Genomic DNA, 19810 nt, shown 5'->3' with positions numbered 1-19810 from the left:
TAATTTTCAGACCTCTCCTAGAGTATCACAGAAAATATTTCTGTTTGTGTGGATGGATAATTCCATTACATCTGTAAACGAATTGTTTTCAGGCATTATTAGTTTGTATTATTTAATTTTTAAAATAAATTATGCCCACTTTAGAAAAATAAAATCTGAGTTTCTGTCAAAGTCTTTGATTTTAATTAATGGTTGATCATGTTATGATGATTGAGAGAAAGAGTTTGATGTAAAATGGGATGCAGAATTTTACAAACTAGGTTTAGAATCTATGTTTTGTATGCTTATAATTCCTCTGATGACCAAGAAAAATTCAGAGCAATTAGAAATATTGGCTCTTAAGCTGGAGGTTTGAACATTATCTAAGGAATCATTTCTGTCCTACTTTGGTAAAAGCCCTTCGTCACCGTAGTACAGTAAATAATTGTTTACTCATGGTTCTCTTTCATTTGTACATTAGAAAAATGATTATTCTAGTACCAAGTAGATGAATGTCTTGATTCGCATCCCACGTGCTTAGTTTTTTATAAAACCTACCTCATAATCTACCTTTGTTATTGTTTTTCTAATTCTAAAGCTTTTTCTGAAGAACAACTTCCGGTACTAATTTTTTTTGGGTGTGATATAAGAAGGTGTGATTCAGTAAATCACTTGTAGACTTTCCTGTCTCTTTGATGTTTTTGACTTCAGAAGTGTTCTGCAGCATAGAGATGCATTTAGATTAAGGGTATAATTTCTTTTTAATGAGGTAGCTGTGACCCTCCACCTGCAAATATACTAGTGATGCCATCCATGATCATATTAGTTTTGCTAATTCATTCTGGTACATAAATTACAGCATGAGTACCTACAGATGGCTTTTCTTTTGTTACTATTTCTGCAAAGCACAATGTCTCTATCGAGACCCATTCTGTGGCAACACTACAGAAGATGAACACTTATTTTAAAAAATATACTGAAAAAGGAGACTGTACTCATTTGCCAGAGGACTTCAACAAACAGGGCATGACTTCATCAGAGACCACACTGTGTCCTCCCTGCACATCCACCTCTCTTTGCTGAAGGAGAACATGCAAGGGAAAAAAGAGCAAATACAGAATATGACTTGACTTGAAGCTGGGCAGAGTCAGGGCCGTATCCGTGGGCATGCCCTATGCATGGTGGGACCAACCACAGGGGGCACCTGGCTCTTCAGGGTCCTGGGGTCTGCCTGCCCAGGAAGGTGCTCCCTGTCCTCCTCCCAAGAGCTGGGACTCAGCCACTGCTACAGCACCAGTGGCCTGGCTCCTGTGCTGAGCAGGTGGGGTAAAACAGGGGGAAAGGCACTTGTGGACCTCCCTGGAAACTCCCTTGTGTCAAATGCAAGGCTTGGAAGGCACAACAGTTTGTTACCTAGTGGGATCAACTTCTTTTTCTCATGAAAAAATTCGCCTACAGAGTTGTGCTGCCTTTTGGACAAGCTGCTGACTCCATGTTCAAGTTGAAAAGAATACTAAATAATCCTGAAAAACTAAGAAGTCATTTTGTTTTGCTTTTTGACTTAGTATCAGTAGTAACTGTGCACAAGACATATGCATGAGTCTTGTATTGAACCTGGGATTGGGACTTGTTTCCTTTAGTGAAGAAATGTGTATTTTTATTGTGATATACCTAAGTGGTGATACTTTACTCATGAGAATTGATGTGCATTTTGAGAACAAGGCCTTGCAAAATCTTGGCATCTTTTTTTTCCTGTTCAGTGGGCATGTGCAGAATTCTGAAAAAAGATAATTGATTTGGTACCTGTATCTGTGTTTTAAATTCCTCTCTGAAAATATGTGCAAATGGTTGTTAAAACCATCCCATACCTATTGTAAATAAAGTGTAATTAAAACTGGATGGAATGAAAAAGCTTAAGAAGTGTTTGAAGAGCCTGTCTTGGGCTGCATTATTGGATATTCCCTTCTTTTAAAATGCAAATTGTGTCTTTATCAGTTCAGCAATTTCTTTCTGAGGCTCTGTACTGAAAAATTGCTTTTATTTTATTATAACTAATTATTATTTTCGGAACAGTTGTGGTCTGAGATATTTGTATTGTACACTAATGACTGAGATATGGAACAAATTTATTTCTAATTTTCTATCTTTAGTAACCCTAAAAACTTATTTTATTTAAAAGACCTTTTTCAATATGGCACTTCTCCCCTAGGTGAAAAGATTTTATTCTGTTTTCTTCAGGAAGGAGGCACAGCTGGATGAAGAAGGACAGTTTCTGGTCAGAATAATTTATGATGATTCCAAAACCTATGACCTGGTTGCAGCTGCAAGCAAGGTTCTTAGTAAGTAATACAGATATCTTCTTACCCCCTCATCACAAAAAAGGTAATACCTCTCCTCCCTGCCAAATCTGTGTTCTATTGTTAAAGGGGAAGTGAAAGCAGAGTATTAGTAAAGGAGAGATTTTTTTTAACATCTAAGAAGAAAGGATTGTGGGTTTTTTATTTCTCTTAAGATATTTTTATTCCTTTTATTCCTTGAAATTATTTTTATTACTTCCAAAGTATTCCATTTTAAAGTGAAGTAATATACCTCATCCACAGAGGATGGGCAGTGTTACAAGCAGTCATGAAGTAACAATGTACTGCTGCAAGTACTTTGCCAATACACCCAGGTTTCAACCACTACTGCAAGAGCAGTGAGTGAATGAATGACTGAATTAATCCTTGATCTCTGCTGAACACGCATGCTGAGCTACAAAAACATTTGTGACATGGGCACATTTCATTTCATATCAGCCACTGATTTGGGTTGCATTCATTTTCAATTGTTGGAGCTCTGGTCTAGAATTTGAAAGGTAGAATTTTACCCGTCAGCATTATTCTGTCTGCAGACCCAAGTGTGGTATGAAATCATTCTGCATTACTAGTTAGCCAAGAACCTCTAAGACTGTGATGGCTGCAGTAATGTTGAACTGGAGAAGCTGATGTGGTTTCATGCTATTGTAAATCAGAATTAACTCTCCTGAGGTGAGCACTACTAACAACTGAGTTCCTTTAATTTTAAGTAGTGATTTATTGTCCGTATCAAAATCTAAAATACTATACATGCATGAAATTCACAATGTGGTGAAGTAATAATGGTAATTGATAAATCCTAACAAAATTCCTGTATTGAATACTCGTTATTTGCCATAAGAATCCTGAATCTTGCTATTCTTTTACTGGAGACCTCTGAATCTGGGTAGAGTTTAGGTACTGTCTTTCTCGTTTATGAATACAAGGGTAAAGTAATAAGCGAAGTGTGTGAAATACAGTGTTCAAACTGAATCATATTTTCCTGTCTTAACTAGATCTAAATGCTGGGGAAATTCTTCAAATGTTTGGGAAGATGTTTTTTGTGTTTTGTCAAGAATCTGGTTATGATACAATTCTACGTGTCTTGGGCTCAAATGTCAGAGAGTTTTTGCAGGTAAGAATTTGGTGCCAAATTATTTCAGTTAACAGAAGAACAGGAGTTTTCATATGCAGCAAATTGGGGAAGGGTGTTAAGTGAAAGGACTTACCTTGTTTATGCTAACAGCAAATGTGGTCTTCAGATTTGTAGGGTGTTTTTTCTAAGTTATCTCTGACTAATTATAGATAATGGTTATTTCTAATTGTATGTTATGTACAAAGCTAAGGCTCATACACAGCTTATCTCTAAGACATTATCTTTCATCCATAAACTGAGGGTGAGATAAAGCAGCAGTGTTTAAGTCAATTTTTGTGCTTTCCTAATTGCAGAACAATGTGATACTGCACTATAAACCAAAACAAAACGAAAATGATTTTTCAATAGCATGGAAGAAATGTAGAAATGTAGGGACTTCTCTAAAGTGTTATTTTTAAGTGTAGAAAAAAAATGGCCTTCCCTTTTTTTGTCACCTGAAAATTGATCACTTCTAAAAGCACTTTGGATTTAAGATTTGTGATCTATATCACTCTTGGAGAGAACTGTGTACTGTAATGAGTTTAAGAGCACTGAACTGGAGATTGCCCAAAAGCTGAGTGTCAAATCTCTATTGATTTTTGCTGAAAATTTAGCAGCCTCTTGTCATCTGTACCTTTAAAATCTCCCCAGCAATATGTGAATAAGCAGAATGCATGGTTTGCTGGGTTACTAGAATATTCTGTGTCTAACTGCCTGCCCCTAAACCTGCATCATTCCAGAGCATCCTGGATGGAGTCAACCTAGACTTCTTGTAAAAATCCCATGAATTGTAGTTGCTGGGCAGACAGGATATGTGTGTGTTCCAATGTGTCCATATCATGTGTGATCTGTAAACCACTGTCTATCTATGGGATGTGACGTCCTGTATATTTCATAGCTTCATTCACATGCTGCCCTTAAAGCCAGCCTTCAGATAAATGTAATTTTTAAAGGTAACTTATGTAATGAAGTTGCAGTTAGGGTTGAGCAAAAATAGGGGAGGAGGAAAAAGAAAGTGTAGTTGACCCATTGCTCCATCGCTTTGGTTTCTTATATATGGGTCAGTCCTTCCCTATTCCTTTCACTTATGCTCTTTTCCATATAGTATACTTCTATTTTCATTCCTTACTGTGTGATGATAGAAAGATTGGACACATTTGATAAGCATACCAAACATCTGTAAAAGCAGGAATGACTTACATTTATATTCTTGTAATGACAGTATTTTAAGCTGCTTTGTTTGAATATCAGTATTAACAGAGGATATTGGCTGTTATATACTTCTGTAAATGTTAAGAGGACTAATGTACTAGTAGCTGTGCCAAAAGTGTACTTTTTAGCTTTTTATTATGATAGAAAATCAGTGTCATCTGTGATTTATTACTTTTGCATATTCCAGCAGTCAGATTAGGTCAGGAAACTACTTTATGTACCTGTTATAAAAATAAGTGCAGATTTAGTTTAATGTCCTGAACTTTTGTCAGATTCTTAAAATACGTAATAGAGTTCCAAAAGGCTCTTCTTGAAATCTGTACTGAGTCCAGGATATATAAAATAATTGAGGATTGCAGATTTTTTAAGTATGTGAAAATAAATCTTGTATTTATATTTGTTTCCTTTGACATCTCAAGAAAATTTAGTTTATTCATAGTTGAAACACAAGTACTTCAAGCTTCGTGAAAGTGGAAAATAAAAAGGGCAATTAAATCGAATATTTTTACTTCCTAAGAATAACATGGATGTGAAAATTTTGCAAATCGTATTGAAAGGCACTGCATCAAAGAGAAGCAGTGGTGAAAAGAGGTACCTCCTGAGGAACCCAGAGTGGGCTTTTATGTTAAGTTCAATAGCTTTCTACTGAACGAAAATCAAACACTGGAGTAGTTGTTAGTTCTCTCATGTAGTGAATCATTTACATAGCTACTTAGTTGTTCATTATTGCAGTGTAACAAAATTCAGAGGAGTAATTCTCTTTTAGATAAATTTCCAGATGCTCTGTACCACACAGCACTGAACAGCATATCTTTGTAATTCAGGTGCCAATCACAACTCGCATTTTTACATGGGCCAGGATCATGCCTGATTTAGTATCACTGGTTGTTCTTGCTTGGAAATCCCTTAGTGTTTCACCATGGAGCTGACCACTGTTCCACAAAGCTCTAGAATTAGTGTCTCTGTCCCAGCACAAGCTCTAGCATACATCTGGGCAGTCTAGGAGACAAGAATTCAGTGAGAGAACTTAACCTATTGTTATCTGTTCCCGACTGCACCTCTGGCTCACAGCAGGTGAACATACTAGGAAAAAATACACATTTGTTTTTCCAGAAGCTGCAATATCAATTTAGAATGGATCAAACATAACAAAATATAGGAGTAGCAATGACAATATCTAATTGTGAGTGATTTCAGCTCCTTGATTTGGAAGAAGATGTCTACTGCTTTTTGACTATGTATTGGAGTGAGGTTTTGAATAAAATAAGCTACAAGCCTCCCACTCGGGATGATTAGAGAGCAAAAACTGAAAGGCATATCACATGGACTCACCTGTGACACTGCTTGGACAAAGTCATCAGTAACGGGGTAGAAGAGTAGAAAAGTAGTTTTGCAGAATGGGACTATTGCCAGTTGTTAGCCACACTTGTGCCAGATTTGTGTTAATAATTAAGAAAACCATCTGATAAAAATTCTATCCTTGTCATTGACCATTTCCCATAACAAACTCCTTTTGAATTTCTTTTGCTGTGGATGACTGTGTAACTGGAAGATTATTGTCTTTTCCCATGTGTCTCCTTAAGAGGTTTTTTCCAAAAGGTTGGTGTATCCTGGCTGTTTCTGAGGCACATATATTGAAACCGAAATTCTGCACTGTTAAGGAGATCATGGGGCAATCTCTCAGAGCCAGTCATCTCTTTTTCTCTTTTCTCATTCACACTCTTTCAAAGCAATCTCTTCCAATTTCGTTTTCTTGAACCCTGCAAAGATCTTACAGAATTTGCCTTTAAGCATTATGTTTTTTGCTGTTGAATGCCCACTAGCAGCTGGAATGAATTGACTCCTGGATTGTTGCCTCTCAGAGTTTTAATTTGGAGATGTTGATATAGCAACAAAACCATGGATTTGAAACATGCTAAAAAACTGAAGGAGGAAGTTTCAGGCTGAGTGCATCCCACGGAATTCATTTCTAGGAGTCTCATTTCCTCTGGAGGCCTCCAGAAGAGGCAACTGGTCAAGCATTTCACAGCTCACGTGAAATTAAGTTCAGTATTCTTCCACAAATTTGATGATTGACAGATGCTTGTTAAAGGTGGAGAATGGCCCAGACACCACAGTGCAAAATATTTTCACCTCACTTCCTGTGCTGGCAGAAAACAATATGCAAAGCCTTGTGGTAGCAGTTACTTGCAGGGCGGTGAGAGAACAACATTTAAAATGTGCAGTAATGTTCAGGACTTAAACTGTAAAGAAGTTGCATAAATTTTACAACAAAAGTAAAGCATTATGTGGGTTGCAACACTATCCCACAAACTAGCTTGTTCTTTCTGTTAAATACACAATAAGTAGCAAACTGGAGTCTTGATAATTGCTTCACAATCAAAGTTGGATCATTGTTATGTTTTAAGTGTGATTTTGATTTCATTATTCTCTTTAATGTTCTTATTAGGTATGCCTATCAATTTATAATTTAGCTTTACTCTCCAGATCACAATTTGTCTGATCAAGATTTAAAGTTATATACATAAGATGTCAAGGGTATTAGCTGGAAAAATAGATCTTTTCCCTTTCCTGAAAAACTTTCTCTGAAACATTATTATGGCAGCTGTGATATGTTCAGTTCATTCTGTGGATTTTTTCAATTATTCTCAATGAAAATACATATTTGTGCTTGGTCTTTCAAGCATTTAAATCTTTGAAGTTTGAAACTTAGTCAGGCCTTGTAAACTTGGGCTGACTGTTATGATGTCAGAACTAGGCTTTTTCATGGATAATGAGAAAGATTTATGTATATTCAGACATGCTTATTTGTATTTGACTCCTATGTTAGTATCTGAAGAGGAGATTATAGAGACTAGAATTGGAAGGGATGAAAATGGATGAGGTACTGGATTGAGAATCACACACAAGGTCTTTAGTCCTAAGAATGTTTCAAAATACAGCATGGTAAAGCATGAATTCTTACTATTTGGAGTAATTATTAATAGTTCTAATTTTTATGCCATTCATTGTCCAAATATTGCCATGGTATATAGAAAGAACGTTGCGGCCTACCTGAAAAGCCTGCTATGATGGCACTTCTCCAAATAATAAGGCAGATGCACAGAAAGAATGAGCAGTAAGAGAAAGGGGATGTTTGGATTAGACAAAATATGTACTTGATTTCTTCAGAAATACTAAGTGATTGACTTATAATCATGTTTTTAATTTCTTCTTCTAGAACCTGGATGCTCTGCATGATCACCTCGCTACTATTTACCCGGGTATGCGAGCACCTTCCTTTAGGTGCACTGATGCAGAGAAGGGGAAGGGACTCATTCTGCATTACTATTCAGAAAGAGAAGGTCTTCAGGATATTGTCATTGGAATCATTAAAACAGTAGCTCAACAGATCCATGGTACAGAAATAGACATGAAGGTAATGTCTGAAGTGATGTAAACACTGAAAATTTATGTCATTAGGACGAGATCAAGAAAATCCAAAGTAAAGTGGTGGCAAACAGTAATTTGCATTGTTGCTGTCTTCTGTGAAGCAGTGCCATCAGTACTGGCTCAGGAAGAGGCATCATAATTTGTGTTACTTTGAGGACACATCAACTATGTGCTGAGAAAGCCAGCACTGATTTGCAGGCAAACCCAATCGAGAGCAGTTCAGCACAATATGCTCTTATTCAAAGAAGGAGATGACATGTATGGCTTATTTGGCATATATTTTATATTTGGCATATATTTCTTACTGTCTACTGTGTTCTGTGGGAACATGGACATTTTGTCTTTGTGTCCCAGATTCTTCTGCGTACAAATTGTGAGGATGATGTGCATTGGTGAGGCCTGGCTGGCGAGCAGAGTTTTGCTCCCAGACTGCATGCCAGGTCCTTCCCAGAAACAAGATATGTTTGTGGGTTTCATACTATCATTGTGTGGGAGTGTGACTGGATATGGACCTACAGCCCCAGAAATGAAAAAATGTTCCTCAGTCACAGAGTTGACATAATGTCATGTGTGCTACAGTCACTTGTGAAATGGGAAAGAGGCTTCTGCTTTATGTCCATACAAAACAATGGAAAGATTTAATTGATCGACCTTGCCTATGGAATGGTATAAAATCAGCTTGATCCAAGGTGCAGATATATGTGGGGGGGAAACAAAAAAATGAAAACTTTTTGCTGTTAGAAATATTGCAACTGATATAAACTACTTTTCATCAAGTAGAAAAGCATCTAAGCAGGTACAGGAAGCATTCCTTTTTTTTAAACTATTCCCTAGTCATATTCTATTTCTGGCGGAGTTTCACTGTATGCTTGCTCAGAAAATCCTTTCCAGTTTTGTGAGTTTATTGCAAAAACATGATCTTGCTCAGATAAGAAATTTACAAGCAGTCCAATGACAAAGATATTTGTACTGCTGTATCAGAGTATTTGTCTTTTAGCTTTCCTGTTATAAGCTAGTACAGGTTTATAGTAAATGTCTACTTGTATATACTGTGGTGATATACTTGTGTCCATGTTAAGATCCTGTTTTGTAGAAAACCATATTTCAAACTTTTGCAGCAGGTGTTAGTAATCAGATACAGAAGGATGCAACAGAATCAAAACAATCCTCTTCTTAGATACCTGTTTATTTGAAGTGTTGAGAAAGACAAGGCGGACCATGATGGAAAATTGGCTGCAAAAGCACTGAACCTGCTGCTTGACAAGAATTTCTTTTGGTAGCACAGGCAGCTTAAGCAGTCATCTTTCTCTTAGTGCTCAAACTTGTCCTACAACAGCTTCTTCAGCCATGTCTCTCCAGCTGGTGTCAAGTTATAAAATAAACTTGACTGAGGAAATGAACTGGGTTATTTTTACCTACATCTGTTCCTTTATGTGGTTCAGTGTTCTGTCAGAGTTCTGCCAGTGTAGTTGAGGGAGACAAAAGTTGAGTTGAGCAGAGACAAAAGTGATCCATGGGGCAGAGGAGAAATCTGGGTTGTCCAAAGCAGCTTCCAGAACAAACTTTTGACAACTGTGTCCTCAGTCTGAATGTTACTTTGCTGAGAAGATTGTATCGATATCTATCTAGGACTTCTCACAAATAACATATTCCAGCAAGGTTTAAATGTTTATTACGTTTGCTTCTTATTTTCATTTGACTTTTTTAGGCTTTTATTGAAATTTTATTGTTGTACTGTAAGTAAATAGAAATTTAATACTTTTGGTCAAACCTGTTGTAAGTGAACACACAATTTAATTTAAATTCATGCTGTTCTTCCAGGCTGTCAGAGCCAAAAGCACATAGGTGGCTAAAAATAGTATTGCCTCTAAATTAAGAAAGTGCATATTGTCTGTGTTTTATTTTGTCTGTTATCCTGTTTTTAATTTTTTCCCTATTACAAAGTCACATGCCCTCCACCCTGAACTTTTTTTTGTCTCTGCTGCTTTTAAGACATTAAATAGCGTTGTACTCCATGAGTACTCAGAAACATCAGTGGTAGATAAGCAGAGACTAATCAGCCACTTGATTCTGTAAGGTGAGAGTGCCAAAATTTGCAACTTAGCCATACAGACAATGAAAGTCTACCACCATTACTTCACAGGTCACCTATTAATCAGTAATGGTATGGAGTGAAGGTTTTAAACTCCACTTTGAAAACTGGGTAGTTTTATTGTTCAAAAAAATGAAAACGGGAGAAGAAAATTTACAGACTTCTTTCATCTCTATGCTTTCCCTCATAATTCAGTAAATTAATGCTTTTGTGTTTTAGTCTGTTAGTAACCCATTGCTTGAAATAGCACAGCACAGGAAATCCGTGGAGTTGCTTTTCATCCCCTCAGTTTTTGTGGACCAATCAATGCCTCTTCTTTAAAATTTTTGTGTTGGACTTAAATTAGAATTTTACCTAAGGAAGAATTGGGGTTTTTTTTGAAATGATAAAAAACTCAGTGCCTAACCCAAAGTTTCTGATGTTATTGTGGAAGTCATCTTCTAAGTCCTGAGTTGTCCTTCCAAATCTCTTTATCCAAAGCATTTACATCCACACAATAAGTTCTGCAGTTCTCTTTATATTATTGTGAAGTTGATATCTGCAATTTGATAGTTAATACTTTATTATCCACTTTTCTTCTCTGTCTGTTTAGAGCAAATGCTTACATAAATCTCCTTTAGAGAATACATGCTTTTAAGTCTATATTTTCATGAAATGTTGTTTGAATTTGTCTAATATATTACAAGGCTCTGTGAAGGTGGCAGAAGACCTTTATTGTTTCCAATAATAATGGTTTTGTTTCATTAAGTGGTTAGATTTTGTTTCATGGATTAGACAGAATCACAGACTGTCTGAGGTTGGAAGGGACCTCTGGAGGTCATTTTGTTCAATCCCATCTGCTCAAGCACGGCTACCTAGAGCCATTTGTTCTGGACCATGTTCAGACAGCTTTCAGCTCTCTTTAGGGATGAAGACTCCGCAATATCTTTGGACAACATGTGCCAGCACTCAGTCCATCTCACAGTAGAAGTGTGTTTCCTGGTGTTCAGACAGCACCTCCTCTGTTTCAGTTTGGGCCCATTGCCTCTTGTCCTGGCACTGGGCACCACTGAAGAGAGCCTGGCTCCATCCTCTGTGTCCCCTCCCTTCAGGTATTAGTGCACATGGCTGAGCTCCTCCCAAGCCTTCTCTTCTCCAGCCTGGACAGTACCAACTCTTCAGCCCTTCCTCTTCTGAGAGATGCTTCAGTGCCTTGATTGTCTTAGTGGCCCTTGCTGGAGCGAGTGGACCCCCTGTGGTAGCTTCGTTTCTCTTTTGCACTGAGGAGCCCACAATTGGACACAGCACTCTAGGTGTGAGGATCACCTACCTCAACCTGCAGTGAAAACTTAAGGAATCATAATGATCACAAGAGAAAAAATAAATATGGAGAAAAATGTTTTGTTTTTGTTTTGTCCCAAATTGTTTTTTTAGGTGGAGAAATAGCTAAATAGAAAATGTATCACCTTTCTTCAGTTTCACACAGAACAATTTTGTATATACACATATATATATATACACATATTTATACACACACACACACAGAGGTATGTGTTCTTCTAAAATACATTAGGGCTTCCTTTTTCCAGGAAATGTGCCTTTTAACACCTTGGGTATGTGTATGCTGAAGGCAAGGAAAAAAAAGGTTTGTCTCTGTTAAACTTTGTTAGCATGGGAAAGAAAGCAATTTGGTTTGAACTTGCATTCAAAATTGTAGTTGAATAGTTCAGAAAAGCCCAAGTTGACATTAATTGATTATTTGATTCAAATCCAATTTGCCTTGTCTTCCCTGATATGGTAATCCATTTTTAGACAAATAGAGATAAGGCTATATAATTTTTGTAGAAGGTATTGTCTCAAGAATTGTTGTTGCCTTTGAGAACACACTAAGAATATTCATGTTCTGGTAGTCTCAGTATGATAACTAAAAAATCATCATGATGCTGGTGATGAACTTTGTCATGAGATCTCTGTTAGCAGCCTACTGGCTATGCGTTCTCTTGCTTCACTTGTGAGAGGTTGTTTGTGTATAAATGAGGGTGACCTGTGAAGGTGAAGTTAGAACAGAGTTTCCCTCAAAGCTACTAATGGTATGGATCGGAAAAGAGTGTTGTACATAATCCAACAAAGTCCGAATATCTGTTGGGAGAACACACTTCTGCAGTTTTGTTATTATCTGAGAGCAGACTGTTAAAATCTTTCTTTTACACAGGGAAGATGTTTTACAATATAAAATGAGAAAAGATCAGGGGAAGTCTTGACAAGATGGTAATCTCAGACTGTCTAATTAGTAATGGTAATATAAGAAACAAAGTCAAGATGTGACCAGCTGGAGCACTGACCTCACAACTACTTGGGTACTTGTCATGGAGGACAAGCAGTACTGATCCACATTAAAATGCTAGTTGTGTATGACAATAAGTCATTGATGGAGCATGATCAGTCTCTAATTCTAACACAAGTGCAGCTGGAAACTCCACTGTCTCCAGAGTTGGGGATTTGGTGCAGTGAGACAGTCTGCACTGAAACCAGCTGCCATGTGAAGACATCCCCAGTTTTAACTTTGGATATGCAAAACTAAGAGTGGTGCCATTTCCACAGTGAACTGCTTTGCCTCAAGATCATTCTGAAACAACTGCAGTGAAATTTGTCAAGTAGCATTGCACAGTCAATTTTGATAAGAAGAAATGAAGAATTTCATCCTGTATTGACCTTTAAATGACAAAACCTCCCTGATTTTGTATTAATCTTCACAATTTCATGTGAAAAGATCCCTGTCGAAGGACATTCTGTCCTTCCATGATGAGATATGAGTGTGTCCTGGGGATATACTCAGATCCACAGAACTGAGTCTTGTCTTGTAGACACATCAGTGGCAGTTTAACAGATAGCATGTGTTCATTATACATACTGTATCACAGTGTACTGCAGATTTAATATCTTGTGTGTAGCTCACCAAATACATTAAATGACAGTCACTTTAAAATAACTTTTCTTTATATTGCCCTTCCCTGAAATATCAGTGTGACTTTTCACTTGATTAACCAAGGACAAACTCTGAAGATTCATCTTCTGGAAAGCACAGGCAGGTTAGCAGTTTGATGTTATATATTCTCTTTGAAACCAGGAGTGATTTCTCCCTTCAGTTTTAACTGCAGTTACTATGGTGATTGAGCTCTTCTATGTGGTGAACTGATGTCACTTCACCAGCTATAAGTCTGCGGGGGAGGAAGAATTAGACTTGATTGCTGGCTTTGTTGCTTCTGTCACTGAACTTTCATTTGTCGAGCATTTATCAAAGGCTTCTTCAACAGTATTTAAATGATACTGAAATTTTGTGGCTTGCAAACTTTGCTTGCAGAATGGAACAATAGGTAAGCTCTATTCTAGTTAAGCTTAGCAGAGTGTCCAGTGGAGATCTTTATGCCAGACAAATATCTGGCCAGTTAGGCTGGGTTTACAGGTGCAAGGGTGAAGAGGCAGAATGTAATATATTACGTTAAAGGCCAGAAGTGCTTATTTTAAATTTGCCGATGAAGTGGATGAAATCATAAGATAGAAGATTAGATAGTTCATAAAGCAACACTTTGAAGTAAGATCCAGGACTGGAAATTACCTGGAAGCATAGATCAGTTCTAGAGATAATTCTACACAATTCTAAAAAAGTTTCTGTATATGATCCCAGCCATCCCTGGCTACAATAACAGTAGTATTAAAACCTGTGGGAATGTGCATGAGTGACAGGAAGTAAAAATTAGGACTCTAACTGCATTCTGTTAATCCTCAGTATGGCCATTGTCTCTCACAATTTCAAGGATAGTGATTTAAAGGAAGAGGAACACATGGAAAACCATGCCATAACTGGAGAATAGCAAAGCACTTAAAACACCTATCTACAAACAGGATAAAAAAGAAGTAGTAAAGAAAACAGACATCTTTGCAATCACCAATCATATGAAGTTCAACAAGGGGAAGTGCCGGATCCTGCACCTGGGATGGGGCAACCCTGGATGTTTGTACAGACTGGGGAATGAGGTGCTGGAAATCAGTGCCATGGAAAGGGACCTGGGGGTCCTGGACCCTTTGATGGCAAGTTGAATATGAATCATTGTGCCCTGGCAGCCAGGAGGGCCAACTGTGTCCTGGGGGGCACCAGGCAAAGCATCACCAGCCAGTTGAGGGAGGGGATTGTCTCGCTTTGCTCTGCACTGAGGCGACCTCACCTTGAATATTGTGTGCAGTTTTGGGTGCCACAATGTAAGAAAGATATTAAACTATTGGAGAACGTTCAAAGGGGGGCAACAAAGATGGTGAAGGGCCTTGAAAGGAAGCCATATGAGGAGCGGCTGAGGTCACTTGCTGTGTTCAGCCTGGAGAAGAGGAGACTGAGGGGAGGCGTCATTGCTGTCTACAACTTCCTCATGACGTAGAAGAGGACAGGCAGGCACTGATCTCTTCTCTGTGGTGACCAGTGACAGGACCTGAGGGAATGGCCTGAAGTTGTGTCAGGGGAGGTTTAGGTTGGATATTAGGAAAAGGTTCTTCACCCAGAGGGTGGTTGGGCACTGGAACAGGCTCCCCAGGGAAGTGGTCACAGCACCAAGCCTGACAGAGTTCAAGAAACATTTGGATGATGCTCTCAGGCACATGGTGTGACTCTTGGGGATGGTCCTGTGCAGGGCTAAGGGACTCAATGATCCTTGTGTGTCCCTTCCAACTTGGTATATTCTCTGATTGTGTGATTCTGTGATGACCTGGAAAATTTAGTAGCTAATCTTTCTCTAAGTTACTTACATGTGCAATAGAACGAGGAGACTAATGCAGCACATGGCTATAGAGCACCTAAATCAGGCTTCTGCTCTGAACTGTCCTCTGGAAAAGCATCTCTTTCCTTCAAATGAGTAGTCAAATAGGAGAACGAAGAAGACTGCCACCTTAAATTAGGCATAATTTCACAATAAAATATTATTTTGTTGTTTTACACTACTCTATTTGTATAGGACCACATAAAGGTTCCCCAACCCATCAGTTAGTGTTTCTGACATTTTTGGAGGAGAAATATTTAATAAACTAAACATTTTAGGGATCAAATGCAGTGTTTTTGCATATCCATTCTGTTTTCATATTGTAACTGTTAATCTCTTTGGTTAAGACTATATTTAAAGGGCAGAATCAGGATACGTTAGGGATTTTGAGGAAATTTTTTTTTTGCCTCAGTGGCTTTAGATCAGACTCTACTTGAAAGTAGAATCAAGTGCAACATGTTCCAGAAACTTGCTGCTAAACAATACTGTGTAAGTAGAATTGTTCTGTTCCAGTCATTAAATCTAATTAAACATGAAAAGAAATGAATTTGGCCTCTCAAGGTAAATTATGTTATTCTATTAGTTATTAGCTTTAATTATACTGCAATACATGACTCTCACTCCAAACGAAATAATCCCTATTAATTTCATATTTTTTACTAACTTTGAGTAAAATTACTGAAGTGTGAAATGCTGTATTGAAGACACCTTTTTGAGATTCCACCAAAGTAGATGACTCTAGTTTTGCTATGATTTCAGTTAATATGGAATAAAGCCCAGAGAAGATTGTGCTTGCTTTTAGTTTTGTGTTTTGGCTTTGAACTTACAGTGGGCTGGAATATGTAAGGACTGTATATTCAAACATCTCTTCTAGCTACCTTTCCTTTTGCTGTCCGTGAAATGCCCATCCTCTGGTCAGCACTGTTTGCTGTTGTGTTACAAACCTTGCAAACAGCTTTGATCAAAATAAGAATTCAAGTGATCTGTGTAATTCAAAACTCACCACAGGGTCAAGGGAAGGGGAGCATCCTGTTTTCTGGTAAGTGCCAAGAGCAAGCATAACCTGAGCTTTGACCCCTGATTTCAGAATGTGCATTTCACTCAGGCTTAATACATTGTATTTGGGTGATCTCAATATCTTGTTCTTGCAGAGAGCAACTGTGGCTAAGCAAAGGCATACTTATTCACTTGGAAATATAAAGATTCTAAAATCAGAAATTTTCATTATAATACAGTATTTTTCAATATGCAAATATAATTCTTGAATTCATCTTTCTGCTCTAAATACATTCCTGTCTTCATAGTAGCATTCCAGTTACTAATGAGTAGTAGTTTTCAGTTTTTCATTTTTCCTTCATTTTTCCAGGTTATTCAACAGAGAAATGAGGAGTGTGACCACATTCAATTTTTAATTGAAGAGAAAGAGTCTAAAGAAGAGGACTACTATGAAGACCTTGACAGATTTGAAGAAAACGGTACCCAAGAGTCTCGCATCAGTCCCTATACTTTCTGCAAGGCCTTTCCTTTCCACATAATATTTGACAGAGATCTGGTGGTGACGCAGTGTGGCAATGCTATATACAGAGTCCTTCCACAGGTTAGATGATTTGCATGCATGGATAGTCATAGAGATTCATAATGCTGGATGCTTCACAGGTTAATTATAAAGATTAATAAAATAGATTTAGAATTCTCTGTCTGAACAGAATTCCCATGTAAGTGTATAATATTTGCTGCATTGTGTTTCTTTTGTTTGATTAAGGACTGTGAAAATAGCCCTGATTCTACAACAACTCTGTTCTTTATGATTGAGTCCATGTGCAGTAAGAGAATAAGCTTGAGCAGAGAAAATCTGGCCATCCCCACAATTCAACTGATTCTTTCTCTTAGCTCACTCCGAGCTACATATACTGTGAAAGTGGCAGATAGCTCTTTAAAGTGGATGTGAGATGGTGTAACTTGGCTTGGGGTTCAAGATAATGGTCTTGCCCGTTCTGCTGTATAATTTAGCAGCAGGTACAGATTCTATATGTATTACTTGACAGTAATGCCTTCAAATACTTAAGATATCAGATGCACGATAACTAAAGAGCAGAATAACAGAAATTGTGTCATACTTTCTTAACTTGTGCATCAAAAGCATCAGTATTAACTAAGATAAGCCAAACAAAGTTTGTGATATATATATGCGTGTTCTGAACTGAATGCAGCTGCTGCTGTAAATCCTCTGGTTATTTACAGTAAAAGGGTACTCAGAGGTTCATTTAATATTTTATATTCTGTATGTATGTGGATACCTCAGTTCTGGCTTCTGAGAGCTGACAGTGCTTCTAAAAATAAGCAACAGGTAAAAGCAGTAAAAGGAGAAAAGCAAAAGAGAAGATGACAAACCATCAAATTTTCTTTACAAGTATGTAAAGACTAATGCTGCATATACTGTGTTGTTTCTGAATCATTGATGTAGTTTTAAAATGCATTTTTACGTTGTTAGCTTTTTCCTGAATTTGTTTTTTGGTGATTTCTCTCAGAATTTTCCAGAAAGATTCGAAAAAAAGAGCTTTGTAGGTAGCTCTGCCAGATTTTTCCCGAAGGCATTCTCTCAACAGCTATACCTATTCAGACTACTGAGGATGGCAGTCAGAATCCGTATTATCAGAGCTGATGCTTTACATACCGTGGCTCATTGAAAGGGGAGTATGAAGGAGGTCACTTAGGATGGAAACACTGGAAAGTGTTTTTACTGTAGAATGGGAAAGGTTTAACGAATAACAAGTGTAATAGTTTAACACAATATTACAAAGTCATCTTGCAGACTAGAATTGCACTTTGAAGTTAGGATATTTCCAGTGTAAAATCCATAACTTAAACACCTTGTGATTTAGTGGAGAAATGCATAAAGTGTATATTCTCTTCCATTCAGTTTTGTCATCTAAGCAAATTGAGTATAATTACTCCATGTATATTTTTATTATAAAACATAATAATCCTTTTTGTCTTTTTTTTTTTTTTTTAATATTCTAGTTGCAGCCAGGAAATTGCAGTTTGTTGTCAGTTTTCTCCTTGGTCCGGCCTCATATTGATATTAGTTTCCATGGAATCCTCTCACATATCAATACAGTCTTTGTACTGAGGACTAAGGTAACTAGACAATATTTCCCTGGCTTTTCTTTCAGTAAGTATGCTTTGAAGAGATAAGAAGAAGTGCCAAAAACTCAGAAGTCTTCAGAGAAAATTCTCTCTGCTCAGACCCTTTTGAGTCTTGAGCCAAGAGAAAGTCACAGGTATGAATATGTGTGTAGTTGTTACATAGAATGCTTTATAGGAATGGTGAATTAAATATACTTCATGTCTGATTCTTTCTTTGAAAGGGTCCAATCCATTATATGTCATTGTACCAAAGAAAATGTAGAAAGCTACTTACATTTACTTTTGCTTCATAATAATGTAAGAGACAAATATGAAATGTGTTCTTGCTTGGGCCCCTACATTCACACACAAGTTTTTTTCCTTTTCTCTAGAGAGGGCAGGAGATGAGGCAGGTGATCTGAACAAATGAATCATGTAGTGTAGCACTTCCTACATCAAGGAGCCTGTTTATTTATAGAAAACTGTGCCTGAGAGAAACCAACAAGATTTCTTGGAGATGTTCCCAGGCACAGATAGAACTTCATAGAATAGGCAATACTTTTGTCAAACTATTGCTAAGAAACAACGTAGAAGAAAACAAGAAGTTATGAAAATAACATAAGAAAGATACCATGCTTTGTGTCTTTGAGGTAGCAAATCACAGTATTAAAGTATGGATAATATATGGTGTTCCAATGAGAAATTAGATGAGTTTTAATGTAGGCTTAAAGTCTATTCCAAATGTTCTGACTGCCTTCATAGTGAATGCACTTACACACTTGACCTGGTGCATAACACACTATTGCCCTTATACAATTGTGACTTTCATCACCAGGAGGGGCTGTTGGATGTGGAAAAGCTGGAGTGTGAAGATGAACTGACTGGCACAGAAATCAGCTGCTTACGCCTGAAAGGGCAAATGATCTACTTGCCTGAAGCAGACAGCATTCTCTTTCTTTGTTCACCAAGGTACTTTAAACTTAAAGGATTCTATAATACTGATCTTCAATTTTCAATGGCTCATTTTAAGAATTCTTATGAGAGTAGTACTACAGAAATTAATTGGTTCAAGTATTTATTTAACTGGCTTTGATGTGTTTATACTAGAAGAGGGAGGAGCATTTCAACATCAAAACTTGACTGATTATTAAATAACTCAATATAAATATTGGCCCATTTGTACAAATGTTAATTCCTCATGATTCCATTTTTTGCAAGCTTTATCCTGTGTTTCTTAGTTGAAGAGTGCTAAGATATATTACAATTTTATTTCCTATGTGGATTCATATATTTTTGCAGTAGTTTTAATGTAATAAAGTAGTGATGAAGTGGTTGGAACGGGGGATTGAATGGAAGGATTCTTTAGCTAAGAGCATGTTAAACTATCACATTGGATTACACAGGTATGATACATTAATCTCCTCTGTAAAAGGGAGAGAGTGGATGACAACAAAGAGAAGAGGTTATCTTAACATAATCTCACTTTTATCTGTGTAGTAAAGGATGTACATTTGATATGTTCATGGAACTCATCAATGAGAATTCTATATTTAAATGCGAAAATCAAGAGCCATGGGTTGACATGAATGATCACAAATAAGGTATTCTGTAGAAAGGATATGTTGTACAGCTCATCACAGGTTCAGAACTGTAGTCTTTTTATCTGTTATTCAGCAGCCTCTGATTTCATTTGAGTTTTAAATGCTCCTTTGGCAAG

At 37.2% G+C, this 19810-nt stretch overlaps 1 protein-coding gene across 1 annotated transcript in view; it reads left to right on the top strand.

Annotated features, from left to right (window-relative positions):
- The window catches only part of GUCY1B1 (guanylate cyclase 1 soluble subunit beta 1), a 43448-nt gene that overhangs the window by 14040 nt on the left and 9598 nt on the right, over window positions 1-19810 (top strand). The window contains exons 3-8 of the mRNA XM_027635840.1: window positions 2218-2318; window positions 3329-3447; window positions 7880-8077; window positions 16334-16564; window positions 17989-18105; window positions 18929-19062. Coding sequence (XP_027491641.1) covers window positions 2218-2318; window positions 3329-3447; window positions 7880-8077; window positions 16334-16564; window positions 17989-18105; window positions 18929-19062 — 900 coding nt within the window. The remainder of the gene's footprint in view (window positions 1-2217; window positions 2319-3328; window positions 3448-7879; window positions 8078-16333; window positions 16565-17988; window positions 18106-18928; window positions 19063-19810) is intronic.

This window comes from Corapipo altera, unplaced genomic scaffold, assembly GCF_003945725.1.
Source record: "Corapipo altera isolate COAL_440 unplaced genomic scaffold, ASM394572v1 22b, whole genome shotgun sequence".
Classification (NCBI taxonomy): domain Eukaryota; kingdom Metazoa; phylum Chordata; class Aves; order Passeriformes; family Pipridae; genus Corapipo; species Corapipo altera.
This window is presented reverse-complemented; position numbering and strand designations above follow the sequence as displayed.